Raw genomic sequence first — 22,167 nt, 5'->3', positions numbered from 1 at the left:
ATTTTGAGGAACAAAAACCAAGCCAGAGTCATAACTCTTCCAGACTTCAGGCAATATTACACAGCCACAGTAATCAAGACAGTGTGGTACTGGTATCAAGACATACAGACCAATGAAACAGAAAAAAGAACACAAAAATAAACCCAGACACCTATGGTCAATTAATCTTCAACAAAGGAGGCAAGAATATAAAATGGGAAAAAGACAATCTTTTCAGCACGTGGTGCTAGGAAAACTGGACAGCCACATGTAAATCAATGAAACTGGAACACACCCTCACACCATGCACAAAAGTAAACTCAAAATGGCTTAATGGCTTAAGCGTAAGACAAGACACCATCACACTTCTAGAAGAGAACATAGGCAAAACATTCTCTTATATCAACCTTACAAATGTTTTCTCAGGTCAGTCTCCCAAAGCAGACAGAAAAAAAAGCAAAAATAAACCAATAGGACCTATTCAAACTGACAAGCTTTTGCATAACAAAGGAAACAATTATTTAAAAAAAAAGACAAACTACGGAATGGGAGAAAATACTTTTAAATGATATAACTGAGGAGAGCTTAATCTCTAAAATATACAAACAACTAATACAACTCAACAGCAAAAAAAACCAACAACCCAACTGAAAAATGGACAAAAGATCTGAATAGACATTTCTCCAAAGAAGATAGACAGATGGCCCCCAAACACATGAAAAAATGCTCAACATCATTGATTATTAGAGAAATGCAAATCAAAACAACCAGGAGATATGACCTTACACCAGTCAGAATGGCCATCATTAATAAGTCCACAAATAACAAATGCTGGAGAGGGTGTGGAGAAAAGGGAATCCTCCTGCACTGTTGGTGGGAATGTAACTTGGTACAACCACTATGGAAAACACTATGGAGATACCTATGGTCAATTAATCTTCAACAAAGGAACTACCATATGACCCAGCAATCTCACTCTTGGGCATATATCCAGACAAAACTTTCCTTGAAAAAGACACATGCACCCATGTGTTCATTGCAGCACTATTTATAACAGCCAAGACATGGAAACAACCTAAATGTCCACTGGCAGATGATTGGATTAGGAAGATATAGTATATATACACAATGGAATACCACTCAGCCATAAAAAAGAACAAAATAATGCCATTTGCAGCAACATGGATGGAACTAGAGACTCTCATCCTGAGTGAAGTAAGTCAGAAAGAGAAAGACAAATACCATATAATATCACTTATATCTGGAACTAATATACAGTACAAATAAACTTTTCCACAGAAAAGAAATTCAGGGACTTGGAGAATAGACCTGTGGTTGCCAAGGGGGAGGGGGAGGGAGTGGGGTGGACTAGAAATCTTGGGTTAACAGATGCAAACTATTGCCTTTGGAATGGATAGGCAATGAGATCCTGTTGTATAGCACTAGAAACCACATCTAGTCACTTACAATGGAGCATGATGGAGGATAATGTGAGAAAAAAGAATGTGTATATATATGTGTGTGTGTGTGTAACTGGGTCACTATGCTGTACTGTAGAAAAGTGACAGAACACTGTAAACCAACTATAATGGAAAAAATAAAAAATCATTTTAAAAAAGACAAAAAATATTAAAAAAGAGAAAAGAAAAAATAAAATATATATGGTGATTCTAATGTACAGGTAAGGTTGAGAACCACTGATTTAAAGATTGGGAATAGGAGGCTAAGCCAGAATGACTAGAGTGAAAGGGCCATCAATATGGTGGGAAGAAAACCTACCAATGTCTTGAATGTTAAGTGAGGGTAATTTTCCAAGATTGAAACGGTCAACTGTGTCAAATGCTGATAAGAAGTTGTAAAGTCATAGACAAAAGACAGGGCAAGGGTGGAATGATCTCAACCAGAAAACTTCCAGTGAGGTTGTGGGATGAAGGATGGAAGTGAGGAAGTAGAGACAGGTGCTGTCTTCTATGTCTCCTCTGCCCCAGGACCAGGACCAGCCAAGACCTGGGCTCAGATCCAGTAGCTTGGATATCCAGTGGCCTTCAAATAATATCACCTCAACTATTTACTCCTAAAGCCAGTCAACGTTGATTCTACAAAATCATTCAATACCCGATGAGCAATTATATGTGCTAATCATTTTTAGGCAGAGGGGACAGAAAGTCAAATAAGATACACTTCTTGCTCCCATGAAATTTTCAGTCCATTGAGGAAGAGAGTCATAAATAATTACAACAAAATAGTAATCTTGATTCTACATCCATAAGGTCTATCTACTTTTCTTTCCCATTCAGACTTAACATAGTTTAGGCCTTGAAAATGATTAATAGTGTCCTAACCAGTCTTGCTATACCCACTATCTCCCTTCTGACTAATCAGTTTAAACCTTCCTGCAGAATTCCTTTTTCTGAAGCACGACTCTGTTCATGTCATTTGTTAATTGCAAAAGCATTAATTTAGCACCTACAAAATACAAAAAGAAATATAGTCTTCCCTCCTATGATACTGGTGTAAATTTCTGGTTCCAAAATCCTGATTGTGTAACGTTAATCAGAGGTAACCACAGCAGTGACTCAGTCCATGCATGAATCCGCTTGATGAATCTCTATAAACCCTAAGTATACAGCTGGCTAAAAGCACATCCAATTGGTGCTTAAACCTGCAGGGATGGAGAATTCACTTTTGAAAAAGAGTTCAATACATGTTCAACAAATTGGAAATTTGTATAAGTTCTTCCTTCATGGAGCTTCCTACTTACCAGTTAGAGTGCAAGCTTCTTGGCTGGCATTCAAGATCTGTTATAATTTGATCTGAGCCATTCCGGTGTTAGCACCTGATATTCTGCTTCATATTTCCTTCCCTGAATGTGCTTTCTTACCACCATATTTTCCTCTATTCCCTCATATCCAACTCCTTCAAGACGGGGCCCAAGTACCACCCTGAGTCCTTCAGCAGATCCATCTTCTCCCTCACCTCAGATTCCACAGACTTATTTTTACCTTCCTTGTGGGTTTCTTCCTTGGGTGATTGAGTCATGCATCCTACTTCCCATCTTAACTGTCACTGAAAGGTCCATGAGATCTGGCCCATTCCTCGGGCGCCTCTGTCTCCTGCACAGCACCGAGCACAGTGACTTGAAAGTTTCATTAGACACCTGTGGAATGAATAAAGCAACAATTCTCTGGATCTACTTCCCATTTTGTGCACGAAGGAAGTTATGTTAGCTTTCCTACTGACTCTAATATGCTGATTCCTAAATTTAAAGTATTAGATACACTGCATGCCTGATATTGTGGGGGTTTTGATTTTTTGTTTTTTGCAGGGTGAGGGAGGCAATACACATGAAATAATTATCTTATGAACAGAATATAATGACATGTTAGTTGTAAGTAACAGAAAATAACAAAGGAGAGAGGAAAAGCACGTGGTCAGCAGTCACCATGGAAGGTTGAGAGGAAGAGAAGTCCCTTGAACCTGTCTTTGAAGCTCCATTTAAATAGAGTCCTTAGGTCCCAGACATTTAAAGCTTGAAACAAAGGCTGAATTAGGGACACTAGAGGGAGCCAGGGCCTGCAGTCTGGAGAGAAAGCTTCCCACTCAGTTAGCTTTGGATTCACAGATTCTACATTTGCTTAGCAAATTGAGAAGGATATTCTTTATCATACATTCAAATGCTTCCACGGGGCAATTTCTGAAATGAAAATTACTTTGAGTCTATTTTCAGTTTTTACTGCTATTCAACCTCTTTTGAGGAGATCAATATTATGTGCTTAGTGTCTGCACATTTTGTGTCCTTTTTGGCTGTGAATATCTTCCTGAGTCTTACCTGAGAACTAATGGGGTTTGGGGGAGGTGGGGAGCTGGAAGTAGAGAAGGATCAGGTGAGACCCTGTCAATGACCTCCCTGCTCACTCAGACTGGCCTGAAGCTGGGCTGGGCTATGACCACTGGCTTCCAGGGCTGTCACACTGTCATGTCAGGAGCCCAGAGATTGCTGCCTGCACATTCAAATACAAGGCCTCTGGGCAGATTACAGCCAAGAAGTCACCTCTCAGCCTTTTTACTCAGTCCAAATCACAGAAAGCCCTCAGCCAGGAGTGTTTAAAAGTACCTAGAAGTTCTGGGACAGCAATGTGAGCTCAGTCTGGCCAGCATCAGCACTGCTACTGCCTGCCTGATGAATGGACAGACACGAAGACTGAGGCCCCTCTCCAGAGGCAGACAATAAAAATAAGGTGGAAAAAAGGAAATTGGCTACAGCCCTGATATGTTGCCCTCTCTCAAACAGGGTGACATTAAACAATATGAAATACACATTTACCAAAGGATTCGTACTGGATCATATATTTTTGCCATATATAAATATTTAGACTAAATTTTGGGAGATGGGAACTTATAAAATAAAAGGTAAAAAAGATATCACACTTCTAAACAACAGTGACTTGAAGCTTGCTCAGGTCTAAGGGACAAGAGACTTCAGGGCCCAGAAGGAGGCCACTCTGCAGGTACTCTGGCTTAGAGGGTGTTCCCACACTATTCACACCCCTGAGCATCACCCCTGAACCAACAGACGGAAACCTGAACAATCAGAAGGCAGGAGGGCCTCGCTAGCCGCTGGAGTGCCCAAGAGGCTCCCTTTCCATCCAGATGCCACTTTCAGAACTCCTTTTGATGTGGCTGTCATCAGCTTCTGGTTAGGTTGAGGGCAGGAGGCTGAAGATCCAGGTCTAGAGGGAATCGCGTGGAAATCACGGGACAGGCTGTTGGCTAAGAGAAGCGTCATCCAGCATCTCTCTGTTCTGTTCCGGTGTTGCTGTCCTGGCATCCTGATGCTTTCTCTCCTCCCCTAAATCCAGTGGGAATAAGGAACAGGATACAAAAGAAAGCAAGCAATGTGAGAGGAGACTGCTGCCACTGGAAGGCCCGGTGAGTGGGAGCCTGCTGAGCAGAAGCGCCAAGGGGGCTGCAGCTGCCACTCCTGCGAATCGGGGAGGACCGCACTGACTCCCAGGCAGGGTCGGGAAAGTGGCCCTTCTGTGAAGGCAGGAGGGCTGTGCTAAGCCCCCTGAAGGGCAGGCAGAGAGCAGGGCGGCGAGTGCCTCGGGGGACAGGGCTGTGGAGCTCCTGGCCTGTGCTGTCTGCGTGCCCTCTCCCCTGAAAGAGGCCCAGCCCAGGAGCCTTGCTCCTGGAAAGGGCAAACCCAAGGAGTGCAGGCAACCGTGAGAAAAGCAGCGGCTCTCGGTCCGGTGACGTGAACTCGGGCCAGAGGGAGGTAGAGCACAAGCGCACAGCACGTGTGGCCGTGGCCGAGAGGCCGAGGCACATCTGGGCCTGGGTCAGAATCCCCTCTCAGATGCCAAAAGAAGTCCGACTACAAGCTTCCCTATTCTTGGTGGGGTGGAGCGCAGGGAAACCTGGGCAGGTAGGACCATGAAACAAGAGAAACAGCTCCCTTTGTGTGCAGAGCGTGGGCGGCCATAGCAAGAACAGCTCAGCTCTGATTCTGGCGGACAGGCGTGTCCTCCGTCAGCAAACCCTCAGGAGGCTCAGCGGGGGGCAAACTTGGTGAAGGCACAGTGCATTCACACTTAAATACTCTTCCTCCATCCCCCACAGAGCACATCCTTCACATCAGGTTCAGGTGTGCCTTCTCCATAAAACCATCCAGAGTTCCTCAGCAGACCCATCATCTCCCTCACCTGAGACCCCTGATTTTACCTTCCTCCTAGGTTTCCCTCTTTGGTGACTGGGGCACACACATCCTGTTTTTCAGCCTCACTGAAAAGTCCATGAGAGCTGGTACATCCCCTGGGCACCTCTGTCTCATGCACAGAGCCTAGTACGGTAACTTGAAAGTTTCATTAGACACCTGCGGAATGAATAAAGCAGCAATTCTCTGGATCTGTGTGCTGTTCTGTGAAAGGAGGAAGCTATATGAACGTTTCTACAAGCTCTCATTTTCTGATTCCCAATTAGATTAAGTATTGGACATCTGCTTCGTGCCTGCTACTGTGTCTCTCTCATTTCAAAGAAGTGAAAGACACAAATGTGATTTTGTTGTGTAACTCAGTGTACCAGGAACAATTAGATTATGAGACAATATAATAAAATGCTAAGTTGCACATTGTAAGAGGAGCTCAGAGGAGAGAGCTGTTTGTGGTCCAGCCAGGACCCAGACAGCTAAAAGGAAGAAAAGTCAGTTGGACTAAGTTTTGATAGTGGGTGGATTTGCACAGGTCGACAGACCCCCCAGATGTTGCAGCTCTTGCCCTTGATGCTTTGCTCTGCAGTATCTTCATTGCTGCTATTATCACCGAGTAAACTAGAGGTGAGTCAGGAGGCCAGAGCAGCCCCTGGTGGACATCTCCCTTGGTGTCCTGTCTTCTTGTTGATCTTCAAGCCTCCCAGGCAGAAGTTACAGTCATTGTTAAGAAGGGCCAACCATCAGGACCCTTCTTGGATTTCTGCTACTCAGACTGTGGGAAAATGGGTGGGGTGACTGGGAGTCTCCCTTGAATTCAATTCATCCTGCTTCTCAGCTCAGTAAGAGTGAGTTTTGCTGTAACGCTCTCCACATAGACCTTGCCCTGGTCATCCAGGATAGATGCTCCCAAAGCATCATGGGCTTCCCACACCTTTCCCCTGCTGTGACATACGTGTGTTCACAGTTCCCATTGTCCGGGTATTAGGGAGTGATTGTGCTACTCAGTTGGTGATCACCGGAACACAGTTGTCCTGAGGTCAGTCATCCCAAGATGCCTCAAAACACCCTCCCTGGAAGATGAGACTTTGCTTCTGCAGAGTCTGGTCTGCAGAGTCTGGTTTTGTAGGTAGGAAGGAAAGTCATGCACCCTCAGCAGCAGGCTTGCTACCTTATCTGTCGGTATGAGTCAGGGTAGGAGTAGAGCTGCCTAGAAACCAGTCTCAGGCCCCAAGTTTGCTTTTTCAAGCAGATATTAACAGTTGCTCTAGGGTAACACGGCCTGTGAGACCAAAAAAGAGGTGCACCAGCACATGGGCTGGTGTTGGAATGGCAGTGTGCTTTCCGGCTTCCCACAGAGCTTCACTATGCTTCCCACCGTACCCCTCCTCTAGATATCACTGTGTCTCCAGTGCCTAGCTCAGAGCCCGGGATGCAGGAGACATCCTACAATGATGCTGAATCCCGAGGGAAACACTTTGGCAGATGAATGACAGTAGCTAATGCAGCCCTAACGGTATGGTATGACACAATGATAGAGATAAATATCCTCTATCTCACTTTACAACAGTAAATCTGAAACCCCATCTTTCGGAAGAGCATTGTCTCCACTGTGATGCCCACGTCAGCGATCCTGCTTATCAAATTCTGTCGAGCGAGTGTGGAAGGAGCAGCTCTCTGTAATCTATTTACTTTAAAGAGCTCAGTCACGTGCTCAGCACACAGCCCGTTTATCAGGATGAAGGATGCTCTCTGGAGAGAGCAGACAGCAGGACAGGCCGAGCTCGGATGACAGTCTGCCCTGTGGAGATTGACTTTAATGAAGCATAGAATAAACAGGAAGATTAAGAGGGTGCAAAAATCAGTGACAAGTTTTGAGTTCACCTCTCTGAAGGAAACGAAAGGTTCTCTGTACAGCTGAGAGCTGTCTCTGGGTTATAGATGGGGGCATCTGTTTGGTCACTAATGATCCCATGTTATCTCAATCAGCCTCTGTCCGGGGAAAGAAAACTTTTCTCTCAATTTACAGACCCACTTCTATGCAATTTAAATTCACCCACGATGTGATTTGCTTTACAGTGAGTAGAAATATTGGCATTACTAAAGGGTTTGAGGAATTATTTAATAAGCTAAAATGTTAGCCTGATAAACAGGGACTAAATAGTTCTCCTTTTGTTCTTTTATGCAGTCCCTCCTCTGTGTGCTGAAAAATCACGCTCACACAGAGGCTCATGTTCAGATATACGGTCAGTCCGAAAAGGATGGCTCACCTTATGGAAGGCCTAAACTCTTGGAGTAAAACAAAGACAAAAACTAGTTTTCCTCATAAGACAGTGCCGTTTCTATAGAAACTCACTGGCATTCAGACATGTTATTGTATATTGCTCCAGTTCTTCGTGTCCTATGTGATTTTTTAATAAACAGAAAAAAGTTAACGAAATAGCCAGAGGACATAATCTAAAATTCACATCCATCTTTTGAAGATGACAGTATCGTTTAGAGGATCCCAGTGTGAATCTTTCATTTCATCGTCATTTCTTTTTCAATACATAGATCTTAAAAAAGGTGCACACAAATTTTTTGTTTGATATAGCATATTCCATATTCTTAAACAGTGAAAACAGGTGTGTGTGTGTGTGTGTGTGTGTGTGTGTGTGTCTGTGTACATGAATACGTTCATGTAGTCTGTTGACAGTATTGTGTCCTTTCTACCAGTAGATGGCACTCTGGCCCAAATTGCTAGTCTCAGCCTCCAGTTGTCCAGTAGGTACACTTGAGAGCAGTGAGGAAGACCGTGTTGCTGAGATGTATCCAAGTGGAAATGTATGGCCACACAAAAGTAACTCAAAACCCTATTTGCAAACTATTTTAAGAGAGTTGGCCTATACAAGGATACAGGACACACTACTAATAGAGGGATCAGAATGCCTGGAACCAGCAGGGTTTAGTTGAGAACTCCATTAGAGATGAGCTTCCTTAAGTAGAGTGTTTTGGGTGGATAATAAGGGGCGTGAGGCAGCAAGAAGCAGACATTCCAGGTAGGAGAAGTGGCCTGTAGAAAGGTTTCTTGAGAGCCAAAGTAGTGTGTCTGAGAAATATGACACAATTTGGGTCTGTGTTGAGAATCTGATGTGGGCTTAAGGTTAACAGCCAAGATTCATATAATGAGAAGAAAGTGGTGGGGGCAGGTGAGGGGGAGCAAGAGAAACCCTGAACTTTGCAAAAACTAAACATAGTCAGCCAAAGTTACACCTTGCATCTGATCTTCACTTTTGATTCTCACAGTAAATAAAATTCAAATCAGCCACCTGAGTCAATATCTTTAACTATGGCTTTACATAAATGTAAGTACTTACATTTAGAGTTTACACTATGTAATTCTGGAGATGGTGGAACTTGTCTTAGTCAAATGTAAACACTGGGTTTTCTATCTAAATGTAGAACTCTGAACCGTTTGTCTTCAGCACCTCCATAAAGCTATCCTGTTTAGACTTAAAATTTTGTTACCTTATTAATTTTCTAATTTCCTGGTTTTCTCATTCTGCAAATTTTTGTACATTATTTATTTTGCCTAAGCCAAGGATCACAGAGCGCTCACAGTATAAAGAGAGAAATGTATTTGTGGTTGAGATTTAGCTTGTATTTCTTTTTAGAGCATTTGAGGCAATGGGGGAATCCTATTTGGCATTATACTTTCTAATGCTGATTCAAAGCTAAAGCAGTAAGGAGGTGTTTGAAATAATTCAGCAGAAACTGCACCAAATGAACAGTGAGTTAAATCTCTCTAAGGTCTCAAGTATAGTAAACAATTAATGGGAACTATGTTACTTAATCTACAGAAAGTGTTTTTCATTCACTGTATGTTACCAAGACTATCGTTAAAATAGTAATTTATTATAAGGATGAGTCTTTAAAATGCTGCTCTGACGTCCCGGGGTTCTGGAACCATGGGCTAGGTCAGCACTTTGTGGTTTTAAGCAGGGATGTGCCTTGGGTAAGAAAAGGAGAAAGAGATTCATTAATTCCTGATGTGCTTTAAACACAGAAATACTGTACTTTTTTCCCCCCTCAGAACAGGAAAAAACAAAACAAAACAACCCACCCTTACACAAATTCTCTGATTGGTTAGTTCTCTTCAAGATTAATAATGTCTCCTTTTCACTGTGAGTGGATGTTCCTAAGAAGCTGTCGCTGCGACAGGGAGGGTTTTTTTATGTGGTCCCTGCTATGATCAATGTTTTGACCAGTAGACACAGTCTGCAAGAAGACCGAGTGAAATTAAGCATGCAACCTGGTAGAAGAGGAGAGGAAATGCAGCTGTCACTCTGGGGGCCATGACCTAAGCCTAGGAAACCCACTGTTCTCTGTAAATCAGCCAGTCAGCCTCCTCAGCTACCCGAGTTTCTTGGTTTTGCCACCATTGTACTGCAGGTTTGCTGCTTTGATATCTAAAGACAGTCCTTAGGCTATCCATAGTCCTTGAATGTTAAAGTGCATGTTCTGTTAAGTCTCTGTGCCTGGAAGGAGATGTAGAGCTGCATTAAGGGTAGTGAGTGGTAAAAGATTAATCTAGAAAGATAGCAACAAGGAGGGGTGGTGTTACAGAAAGCCTTAAACACCCAGAATTTGGTCTTTTAGAAGCATCTTGGATTGAGACCACGCACATTCTTACATTTAAACCCAGTCGTTTATGACATTTGCCAAAGCAGTTGCAACTTAAATTTTTTATTTCCAACTATAACCCATGAAAAGAATCTTATAGCCCCTAAAATATTCATGTTATTGCTGCTGCATGTTCATGCTAGAATTTGAGGGCTTGCCTTCAGCTATACCTTAGCATAAAAGAAATCGTAGTAAAAATAATTGGCATAAAGCCATCAAATTGCTCATTTGCTCTCTTTCACTGTAAGACAATAAAGGAATTAAATGATGTCTCATTTGGCTTTATACATTTGCATACTTAAATGTTTAGATACTTCCTTGCAAAAAGAAACTGGGCCTGATCAGACAAACCAGTAGTGGGTGAATATCTCAAAATTCAAATGTATTAATTCTTTCCAACTGTGGATTACTAGGAATATTTTTATTGACTCTTATACGACATCAATGATATATTGTTGAAAGGATTAAGGGAGATTAATAAAGTTGTATGTTTTTGTGAAAAATAGGTTATATACTTGTTACATATATTTTTTCGAATACATATAACCCAGTAATAGACACACAGAGACACACACATACAAAAATTAGTCTGTCACCATCTGTGAGTTCAAATTAAGTCATTTTAACACTTAATGACCAAAATCCAATGGCCCTGAGCCCTTCCCCTGCTTAATTATCCAGTCTTTTTACAAAGTCCACTTCCCAAAGTATTTCTGAGAGCCCAAGGGGAGCTCACACGCATAAAAAAATAGTCTCAGACCCAATGGCCGCATTAATATATAACTCCCATCCACATTACTGGTAATTTTGAGCTTTGTTCACACAAAGCAAGAACTATGAAAAAAAAAAAAAGTGGCTCCAATGTAATTACCTATTCCTGCCAATTACAGCACTGAGCTTTCTTGTTTCATCTAGGAAGCAGCAATTTGGAGGTAATAGCAAAGTGTTCTCTCTTCTTTATGTTTACTCCCATCCAAGATGTCCCCAAGCAAAGCAGTTTGGTGCCCAAATGTTCCAATTCATGAAAGGTTTCTGGGTGTGTGTGCGTGCACACACACACACTCGCACTCACATATATATATACACATTACCTTTCTCCAGTTTATAAACCATCCATAGGGCCTAAAATGAGGCACATTTCTTTAATTCTCTTTCCACTGTGGGGAGTCATTCATTTCCCTCCTTTATTCTCCACTCTTCTTATACTGTAAATAAAATCTGTCTCTATATGAATAAGTTATCAGCATAGTACACTTGAATTGAATAGAGAGGGTTAAAAAAAAAAATCCACCCCCATCACCTAGTTCATGCCCAATCTTGCTTTATTGACTCTCACTCAACCCTGGATTAGGAAATTTGAAGTCCATATGCCCAACTTTTGTTTGGATTTTTAAAAAAATCAGACATAAAGGAGATTTAAAGACTTGGATTTATTTACCTAACTATCATGTATCTATTTATCATCTTTAAAAGAGTATACATTCCTTTTCTAGCACATATAAAACATTTACACAAATAAACTGTGTAATAGGACACAGAGGCAGCCACAATGAATTCTAAGGAATTAAATGATATAGTATTACCTGATTATATGCAGTAAAATAAGAAATAAGGAACAAAAAAATATAATTTTAAATGTACATGTCTGGAAACTAAAAAATATGTACCAAAACCCTTTTTTTAAAGAGGAAACTTAAAATTAAGTGGTATTAAAAAAAATGCCAGTCAAGTAAATCAACTATACTTCAATAAAATTTTTTTAAATTACCAGTCAAATTTTGTAGGACACACTAAATCACTACTTAGAAGGAAATTTATAGATTTAATAGAGTTAATAAACATATCTATTAGAAAACAAGAAAGATTTAAAACTAATGAGCTAAGTATTTACATCAGGAAGTTGGAAAATAAACAACAGAGAAAGCCCAAAGAAATACAAAGGAAGGAAACAATAAATATAATATGAAAATAAGTAAAACTCTGAACAAGAGCAACATCAAAAAATAAAGAAAGTCCAGTTAAAGGAAGGTCTGAATTTCTTTTATAAGATCAATAATACAGATCAGCTTCTGGCAAGAATATTAAAGGGGAAAAACTGTGAGAGAAGTTACAAATAAACAAGATGCAGAAAGAAATTAGAAATTAAAAATTATGCACACACACATACATATACCAATAGATTTGAAAACCTAGACAAAATGAATAAATGTCTCTGAAAGTATAAAAATGCCAAAAAAAAAATGCAAGATGAAATCTAAAATGTGGATAGACTAAATTGGAAAAAATAAGAATTCACCTTTCCATAAAAAGAATAAAAATCTCCCAACCACAGATTGTTTTACAAGTAAATTCTACCAAATTTTCTAAAAACATGTAAATCCTACCATCTGCAGGTTGTTACAGAAAGTAGAAAAAGAGAGAAAATTAGTCAACTCACTTTATGAAATCAGTGTGATCTGGATTCCAAAACAAAATGTTAGTAAAAGAAAATTACACTCATTTCACAAATGAAAATGGATGTAAAATCCTAAAAAAATGGCTAACAGAACATAGCAATGTTTCTTAAATATTATATATCATAATGAAATAAGATTTATCCTAGGAATGAATAATAGCTTTCAAACAGAAAATCTATTCATGTAAATCACCACACTAACGAACTAGAAAGAAAGAGAGAAAGAAAGAAAGAGAGAAAGAAAGAAAGAAAGAAAGAAAAAGAACAACCATCTCATAAGCCTAAAAAGCATTAGAAAAAAGGCAACAACTATTTGTAATATAAAAATATACACTCTCAGGGAATTTCCGTTGTGGCTCATTGGTAATGAACCCAATTAGTATCCATAAGAATGCAGGTTCTATCCCAGGCCTCGCTCAGTGGGTTAAGGATCCAGTGTTGCCGTGAGCTATGGTGTAGCTGGAAGACTCGGCTCAGTTCCAGCATTGCTGTGGCTGTGGTGTAGGTCAGCAGCTATAGCTATGATTGGACACCTAGCTTAGGAACCTCCATATGCTGTGGGTGCAGCCTTAGACACACACACACACACACACACACACACACACACACACACACACTCTCTCTCTCTCTCTCTCTCTCTCTCTCTCAGATAACTAGGAAACAAAAGGAATGCCTGGAACTCATTAGCTCTGTATTGCTACCTGCAGCAAGACTTATGCTTGCTAGAGTAACTCTAAATGTTGTAGCCATTTAAAAATCAGGAACAAGGCAAGAAAACAGCTATCACTACTCTTGTTCAGCATAATTTTGGAAGTCCTGGCCAGTGCAATAACACAGAGAAAGAAGCAAGAAGTAATACTGAGAGGGAAGAGACTTTATCATTTCTTGCTGATAGCATGATTCCTTACTTGGAAAACCTTCAAAATCAACAACCTGTCAGAATAAGAGTTAGCAGTTTCATTACACTAACAACAATTGAAGAGAAAATATAATTTTTAAAATGACAATACTTATAACAACAACAGCTGTATAATGTCTAAGAATGAAATAATAAAGCAAGCATAAGACCTCAACAGAGAAAAACCTAAAACATTTAAAGGGTTTAAACAGACTCTCAATAAAGTAGAGATTTTTCATGTTAATGGATGAAATGACTTTCTTGTTTTAGAAATACCAGTTCTCTCCAAATTAACCCATAAATGCAAAAGAATTCTAATTCAAATTTCAGCAGCAATTTTTTTAAGGCACTTGGCAAACATGCCAAAATGCATATAGAAGAACACAAGTTCACAGACAACATCATCAATTTTGTAAAAGAAGGATGGGTTTGGAGGATATTTAATACCCTATTAGAAACAAGAGATATCATTTTAAAAACAATGTAGTAATGCTGTAGAAATAGACACACAGAACAATGGAACAAAAGAGTTCTCAGAAATATACCCATAGAGGTATAGATACTTGATAAATGAAAAAAGTGATATCTCACATTGGTGGAAAGAAATTGATTCTTTAGTACTTGCACTGGGGTAGTTTCTCACCATTTGGAGAAAAACAAATCTAGAACCCCACTTTGCACCATACGCAAAATGGAACTTCAGATCAAGGAATCTTAATTATAAAAGATTAAAACTATATAGCCAGGAGTTCCCTTGTGGCTTAGCAGTAATGAACCCAACTAGGATGGGTTCATTCCCTGGCCTTGCTCAGTGGGTTAAGGATCTGGCATTGCCATGAGCTGTGGTGTAGGTCACAGACATGACTCAGATCCTGCATTGCTGTGGCGTAAGGATGGCAGCTATAGCTTCGATTCAACCCCTAACCTGGGAACTTCCATATGCCTCAGGTGAAGCCCTAAAAAGAAAAAAAAAAAACAACAAAAAAAACAAAAACTATATAACCAAAAGAAGAAAATGTAAAAGAATGTCTTTGTCCACTTAGGGGTTGAAGAGAACTTCTTTTAACAAGGCCTAAAAGTATATGTCCTAAGTTAAAGGCAAAAAAGAAAAACAACTGGGGAGTTCTCACTGCAGCTCAGTGGGTTAAGGATCTGGCGTTGTCTCTATCATGGCACAGGTCACTGCTGAGGGCGTAGATTCAATCCCTGGCCCATTGCAACCGGTTAAGGATCTGGTGTTGCCACAACTGTGGCATAGGTCACAGCTGCAGCTTGGATCAATCCCTGGCCCTGGAACTTCCATATGCTGCAAGTGTGGCCAAAAAAACCCCTCAAAACTGATGGTTTTGACTTTATAAAAATTGAGTATTTCTGTGGGATGAAGAACACTATGGATAAAATCAATAGGTGACACCATGGGAAAAGATGTTTGCAATGATTAAAGAAGCCAAGAGATTAATATCTAAATACACAAGGATAACTGCAAGTAAATAGGAAAAAGAAAGGAAACACAGCAGAAAAATAGGAAAAGAATATACATGAGAAACTCACATAAAGAGAAATCTGAAATATGTTCAACCACATTAGCAGTAGAGCAAGACCTATATTAAGATGAGGTGCCGGGAGTTCCCATCATGGCACAGTGGTTAACGAATCCGACTAGGAACCATGACATTGCGGGTTTGGTCCCTGGCCTTGCTCAGTGGGTTAACGATCCGGCGTTGCTGTGAGCTGTGGTGTAGGTCGCAGATGTGGCTCAGATCACGCATTACTGTGGCTCTGGCGTAGGCCACGGCTACAGCTCCGATTAGACCCCTAGCCTGGGAACCTCCATATGCCGTGGGAGTGGCCCAAGAAATGGCAAAAAGACCAAAAAAAAAAAAAAAAAAAAAAAGATGAGGTGCCCTTTGACATACTTGAGCTGGTAAGAAATTGCAAAGTCAGAAAATACTATATGTTGATGAGGAGGAAGAGACTTGGTACTCTTAAGTAGAATTAGTTGGAGTGTCAACTCAGTTCTTCTGGAGAGAAATCTGCCAGTAATTGGTAACCCAAAGATTCATACAGCTCCTTCTTGCAAACTCAGTCTTGATTACATATCCTAAAAAAAATTCTTACCCAGATCCAAAAGGGGACATACAGAAGGATGTTTATTGCTGCATTGTCTGTTCTAGAGGGCAGTGAACGTTTGTTCAACTTTAGGGAAAGGGATAAAGAAATGTGAATAGATTCCATGGGATACTATGTAGGAGTAGGAAGCAATAATTCAAGTACACATATAGCACAAGACAGATTATAAAACACAGTGCTGAAAGGAAAAAGGTTAAACCACAGTACTGTTTGTATGAGCTAAAAAAAATGCATACAAAAGAGCACAACATAAGTTACAAGAACACATAAATATCTGAGGACATCTGCCAGATCCCACCCATCCTCTGTGGGAAAGAAGGAATAGGTGTGGGGATCATGGTTAAAGGGGGAAAATGAAATAAAATTAAAATATGACATAATGAAAAAAATGAGGAGCTGTGCATGGACCCATGTAAACAGAGTGCCAAGAACTGGGAGTGTGACTAACTCAGCTCTTGGCACCTGGGGGAAGTAAGCCCATAGGAAGGAAGAAAGGGACAGAATAGAGCACTAACCTGGTCTGGGATGAAACTCTTGCTTCACGGTCCAAAGGTGTCAAGAATTACTCAACTTGCTCACCACCCAAAAAATAATACCCAAGCTGCTTAGCAATACATTCAAAAATTTTCATCATCTGACCCCTGCTCCCTTCAACCTCACTGAACTTCTATCTATCTGCCCCTAAGGAGGCACTAGATTTTGTTCCTCTGTGTCTTTGCACCAGCTACTTCCACTGGTTGGGATGCTTTTCCCACACTTGTCCAGCTGGCAAACTCGATTCATTCAACAAAAGCTCCTCTGTGAATACCTTCTCTGCCTTTTCTCCTCTTTCACCTGCTCTACCCCCATGCATGTATCTAGTAGGGCACATTGCAATTACTTGTTCACATATCTCTCTTCTTGAAGACATGAGTCTGTCTTATTTTGGTACCCTTGGAACATGTCTAAAAAAACACAGGCTTCCTATAACTATAATTGAGGGAACGAATATATGTTCCATCACAGGAATTTGCAGAGATTTCTAATGAGTATCTACCTTTAAGAGAACCTCTTGGAAGTTCCCATTGTGACTTGATGGGTTAAGAATCCAACTAATATCCATGAGGATGTGGGTTAGATCCCTGGCCTGGCTCAGTGGGTTAAGGATCTGGAGTTGCCATGAGCTGTGGTGTAGGTCCTAGATACAGCTCATATCTGGTGTTGCTGTGGCTGTGGTGCAGGCCAGCAGCTGTAGCTCTGATTTGACCTCTAGCCTAGGAATCTCCATAAGAGAGAGAACCTCTTAAAGAAGTGTTGCAAGGGGCTCTGCTTCCCCCTCCCAGCAACCCTAGGAGCTATTTGCTTTCCTTTAATAAAGACTTTGCTTGTTTGCTGCCTCTGTGTTTGTGGAGTTCATTCTTCAACTACCATGAACAAGAACCTGGATTCCAGTATCATCTTTCCAGGATCATCTTTTGGGGGCTCGTCCAGGATCTGACCCAATACATCTGCGCTCATAAGGTAAGCAGCAAGCTTGCACTTTCTACTTTTTTCAGTTTCATTTGCCTCTGAAAGGAGGGTGAATGTGTGAATGAGTGTACACCAGAGACATCGAAGTGAGTCTCAAGGCAAACTTTCCTTGCCATCGCCCCTACTCTAAAATCTCTCTCTCTCTATGTTTTAGCCTTTGTAAAATATTTGGGAAATCACAGTTACTATATTTTTGAAAGTTAGCAATTGTTAAAAGGCATGTGAGAAACAAAATGTTGTTTTGTGAATTTTAAAGGGTGATAAAGGGCTTAAAGTAACTCCTTGGGTGGCAGGAGGCATTGTGATAACCTCTGAGTGTGTGTAAGAGGGAATGTGCAGCCTGATTCGCTTGCGCTTCAGGTTCAAGTTTGTGGCTCCATGACCTTAGTGGCTCTGCAGTCTGAGTGGGTCCTAACCTGCAGTTCTGTGGTGCTCTCATACAGCTTATGGCTGCACTGGACTCTGAGGGTTCTCTTCCCTACCTGTGAGTTCAATCCAAGTTCAGGGCTTATATGAATGAGCCAATTGCTAAGAGGCATCTAAACTCCCGAGAGAGGGGCAGTCAGACAGACATCTGAAATGGCCACCTTCTGAGAAGGGGGCACCCTCCCTTGTTTTGTCTGCAGCACTGACACAGGGCAGCCACACAGGGTGGACCTAACCCAGAGACATACATGCAAAGATTTCAAAAAGGATTTTCTGGAGATTATGGTGTAAAACTAATCTGATCCTTTATCATTTTCTTTGCTATTACTTCAAATAGAGCTGCAGGGCCAAAGGAAACAGACTCTAGATGTTGAGACCACCCTGAGTTGTCACCATGCCTTTAGGGGAAAAGGAGTTCATAACTAGTATTCATCCAACTTAGGCCAAGGGTTTAGCCTCAGACCCTGGGCATAGTCAGTTTTGCTTTTTGCTATTCACTTTCACCCTGGTTGGAGAAATCGACAGCTGGCTCATCCAATTTACCTGTTAACTGTGGCTTAGGAACTTTCCTTATATTAATAGAGGGCATGTCAGAGTGAGCATCATAGGATTTGAAAACTCAGGACAGGGCCTGTATGCCAGGGTTTTCTTTGCGTCTATCCAGACACAGGCAATGGGCAGGGATGATGGGAAAAGAGGCTATGCTGGTAAAATGTGGTTAATTTCAGTCAGCCTAAGGTTGGATGGGACATTTGACCACTAATGTCTAGCTGCTCCATATAAGCGAGGGGACACCCTCACATAACTGAGAAAGGACAATAGGTGCTGGACACTGGTCTTTTCTCTTTTTTGGATGGAAGCCAAATCCTTGAGCCTGGTGCACAGCTCAATAGCAACTCACCTGACATGTGCCTTGAAGAACTGAAAAACGTTTGACCCTGAGACTCTGAAAAAGAAACATTTAGTGTTCTTTTGCATGAAAGCCTGTCCACTACATAACCTGTTGGATGGAGAGCGGTGGCCATCTGAAGTCTCTCTAGATTGTAAGACTATTCTCCAATTAGACATATTTTGTAGATGAGAAGGGAAATGGTCAGAGGTGCCTTATGTTCAGATCTTCTTTACAGTGAGGGAAGATACTAAACTGAGGAAGGTTTGTGGACTTCCCCAGTGCATTATGCCAACTCCCTCAGGACTTAGGTGCCCACCATATCCTGGCCCAACCGGGTCAGACCCTCCAGAAGTTTAATCAGCCTTCTCCAATACTGCCCAAGGCTCCTCCTCTCCCCCCTCCAATGCCAAAGTTACATCCCTCTTTACTCCCTTTACAAGAAGTAGCAAACGGAGAATAGGGACTAATACAGGTCCATACACCATTTTTGCTTCAGGACTTAAGGCAGATAAAAACAGATTTGGGGAAATTTGCTAATGACCCAGATAGATATATTGAGGTCTTTCAGGGTCTCACACAGTCCTTTGAGTTAGCCTGGAAGGATGTCATGTTATTACTAAAGCAGACATTGACTCTATGTGAAAAAAATAAAGTCTTAGAAAATGCTCAAAGCTGGGGAGATGAATGGTATGCTATAAATGCTAGAGGCAGATCAGAAGAGGAATGAACAAGATTCCCCATAGGGTGTCAGGCAGTTCCTATGCGCAACCCTAATTGGTCTGCTGATGAGGGGAATAAAGACAATTGGCATAGAAATCATTTTATTACTTGTATAGTTGAGGGATGAAAAGCCTCACGAATAAAGCCCATTAACTATTCCGAACTATTGGAGGTTTGTCAAGAGGAACAAGAGAGTCCATTGGCTTTCTTAGAAAGACTCGGAGAGGCATTGAGAAAGCATACACCAATGAACCCAGAATCAATGGGGGGGGGCAAATAATTCTTAAAGACAAATTTATAACCCAATCAGCACCAGATATATGGAGAAAGCTCCAAAAATTGGCTTTCGGCCCTGATCAGGACCTGGAGCATCTCCTTAGAGTAGCAACTCAAGTATGTTATAATCAGGACCAGGAAGAACGAAAGGAGAACGAGAGGAGAGGCTGAGGGTCTAGTTGTGGCACTACAGGGAGTCAACCTGGGAGCTTCCAAGGTGAGAGGACTAGGGCAGAGACCTAAGCCTGGAGCCTGTTTCCTCTGTGGAAAAGAGGTACACTTTAAATGGGAATGCCCCAAGGCTCAGACCACAGCACCTAGGCCATGTCCCACATGTTAGGGAGCTCACTGGAAAAGGGACTGCTCCCAAAGATGAAGTCCCCTGGGGTTGACCCCTCAGGCTCAGGATCAAGACGAACGGGACCTGGGGCTTTACATATTGGCTCCTGTCCTCACCACCCAGAAGCCCCAGGTGACTCTAAACATAGGAAAACAGCCTATAGACTTCCTCCTGGATACAGGAGCCACCTTTTTGGTCCTCCTCTCCAACCCTAGACCCCCTTCAAATAAATCTGCCACTATTCATGGTATTTCTGGAAAGCAAGTTACAAAATGTTTTACATAGCCTTTGAGTTGTGACTTGGGAGTTCATTTTCTTCTCTCATGCTTTTCTGATTATTCCAGAAAGTCCAACTCCTCTTTTAGGAAGAGATAGTTTGTCAAAGGTTAAAGCTTCAATTCACATGATGAAGGAGCCTAATCAAGGTTTATGCCTGCCTTTGATGGAAACAGATATTGACCCAGAAGTTTGGGTCCTAGGAAGAAAAATAGGAAGAGCAAAAAATGCTCAACCAATAGAAATAACCCTTAAAGATCAAAATTTCTCTTCTTGCCAAAAGCAGTATCCTCTGAGACCTGAGGCATGACAGGGACTTAGCCCAATTATGAGAAACCTAAAGGAACAGGGATTATTAATTGAATGTAACAGCCCCTGTAACACCCCCATGTTGGGAGTACAAAAGCCTAACGGGGATTGGCATCTAGTGCAAGACCTTCATCGAATAAACAAAGCAGTGTTCCCAGTGGTGCCCAACCCCTTATACTCCTCTCACAAATTCCAAAAACAGCAGCCTAGTTTACTGCATTAGATTTAAAAAGATGCCTTTTTCTGCATTCCCTTGGCTAAGGCTTTGCATATACAAGTTCTCAAAATATGGAAGGGAACTAAATGGCCAGAATTAATTTTAGGTTTACATAAACTGGGAAATATTCAGGATTAAAATTAATGTCATATTAAAATTAAAGTTTGTTGATCTAATTAATACAGACATGTCATTACGGTTATCAACATTAAGTACAATATCTTATTGTACCTAGATTTAATAGAAGTCAAATGAGACACCGAGACATCAGTTACTAAACAGAGAACCTAAAGGTATTTGGGATGATTAATCAATATGATCAGTACCACCCTGAGATGTTCTCTGTAAGAAAAACACTTGCTTTTAGAAATTATACAAGACAGTTCATGGTTGCTTTAGAAAAGAAAAATGTGTGTGCTTTCAATAAAGAAAGTAATGAGGAAGGAAGGAATTCCTTAAGGAAGGACTGAGGAATGAAATTGTATTTTTTTAAAGGAAAAGAAAGATGGTCTGTCTTTAGCTTGTTGTTCTGGGTGGAGAATAAGGGACAGACTAACATGGATACAGAAAGTGATGCAAGGTGTGTGGGAAGTGGATACTGAGAAAAGAATTTCGTCCATGGTGGGGACTAAGTTTAAAATAAATTTAATTGAGTAAATTAATTTTAAAAGTAAGTAAATCATACTCCTCACAAGGACAAGTTACCTGTGCTATTATAAAATCTAAATGTTGTGTCTGTATTGCTGATTATTAACAGAATGTGTCTGATTCCCTGCCAGATCTCCAGCAACAGATTCATGGGATGTCCGATCCAGCTTCAGCTTTTGGAACTGCCCTCTGGAACTGGTTGACCTCCTCCTCTTGGTGAAAATATTTCCTCACCATAGCCATCATTGTGATCTTAATCCTTTTATTCAGACCCTGTATAATTAATTGTATTTATTGCTTCATTACATCCCAATTAAAAGCTATCAACCTTCAAATGGTGATAGAAGGGTACCCAATGTAATGCATTGAAGCCCATTCGACCATCCCATGAGTGGAGACCTAACTGCTTTCCCCTAACAGTGCCCCTTTTCAGCAGGAAGCAGAGCAGTAGTGGCCCCTTTCCCCCTGCAGTTAGAGTCTCCAACTCTAGAGGGGGGGAATTAATGATGCAGAATATTAACTCAGGTAGTCAGTGCAGGAGCATGGGCTTTGATTCATTCTTTGATATGGCCATTGATTAACATTTGTGGTTTAAGGGTTCCAGGGAGTAACATCCCCACAGGCCTTGTTTACTTTAGGGAGTTACCTATGTCCAGATGGTCATTAATCCCTAATCCCCTGTGACTCGGTTTATGGGGAAGAAAAGGACAAAGAAACTATGAGACT

At 41.1% G+C, this 22,167-nt stretch overlaps 1 protein-coding gene across 2 annotated transcripts in view; it reads right to left on the bottom strand.

The window, feature by feature from the left end:
* LOC146406348 (uncharacterized) overlaps window positions 1-22,167 on the bottom strand; it is a 106,993-nt gene that overhangs the window by 14,523 nt on the left and 70,303 nt on the right. The window contains exons 6-7 of one of the 2 annotated variants that reach the window (XR_014810957.1): window positions 4,561-4,828; window positions 2,982-3,136 (exon numbers count right to left, since the gene is read on the bottom strand). Coding sequence is in view for 1 of the 2 variants with exons in the window: in XM_084969482.1 (XP_084825608.1) it covers window positions 4,762-5,307 (546 nt within the window). In the remaining variant the exon portion in view is untranslated. Of the gene's footprint in view, window positions 1-2,981; window positions 3,137-4,560; window positions 5,378-22,167 lie in introns of those variants that run through there. The other variant, XM_084969482.1, reaches the window with a different exon arrangement.

The sequence above is a fragment of the Sus scrofa genome, chromosome 1 (genome assembly GCF_054392235.1).
Source record: "Sus scrofa isolate SSC_HxYL_T2T_F1_AM1 chromosome 1, Sscrofa_HxYL_maternal_Yorkshire_Landrace_v2.0, whole genome shotgun sequence".
NCBI classification, from domain to species: Eukaryota; Metazoa; Chordata; class Mammalia; order Artiodactyla; family Suidae; genus Sus; species Sus scrofa.
Note: the sequence above shows the minus strand (reverse complement) of the source record. Positions and strands in the feature narration are given on the sequence as shown.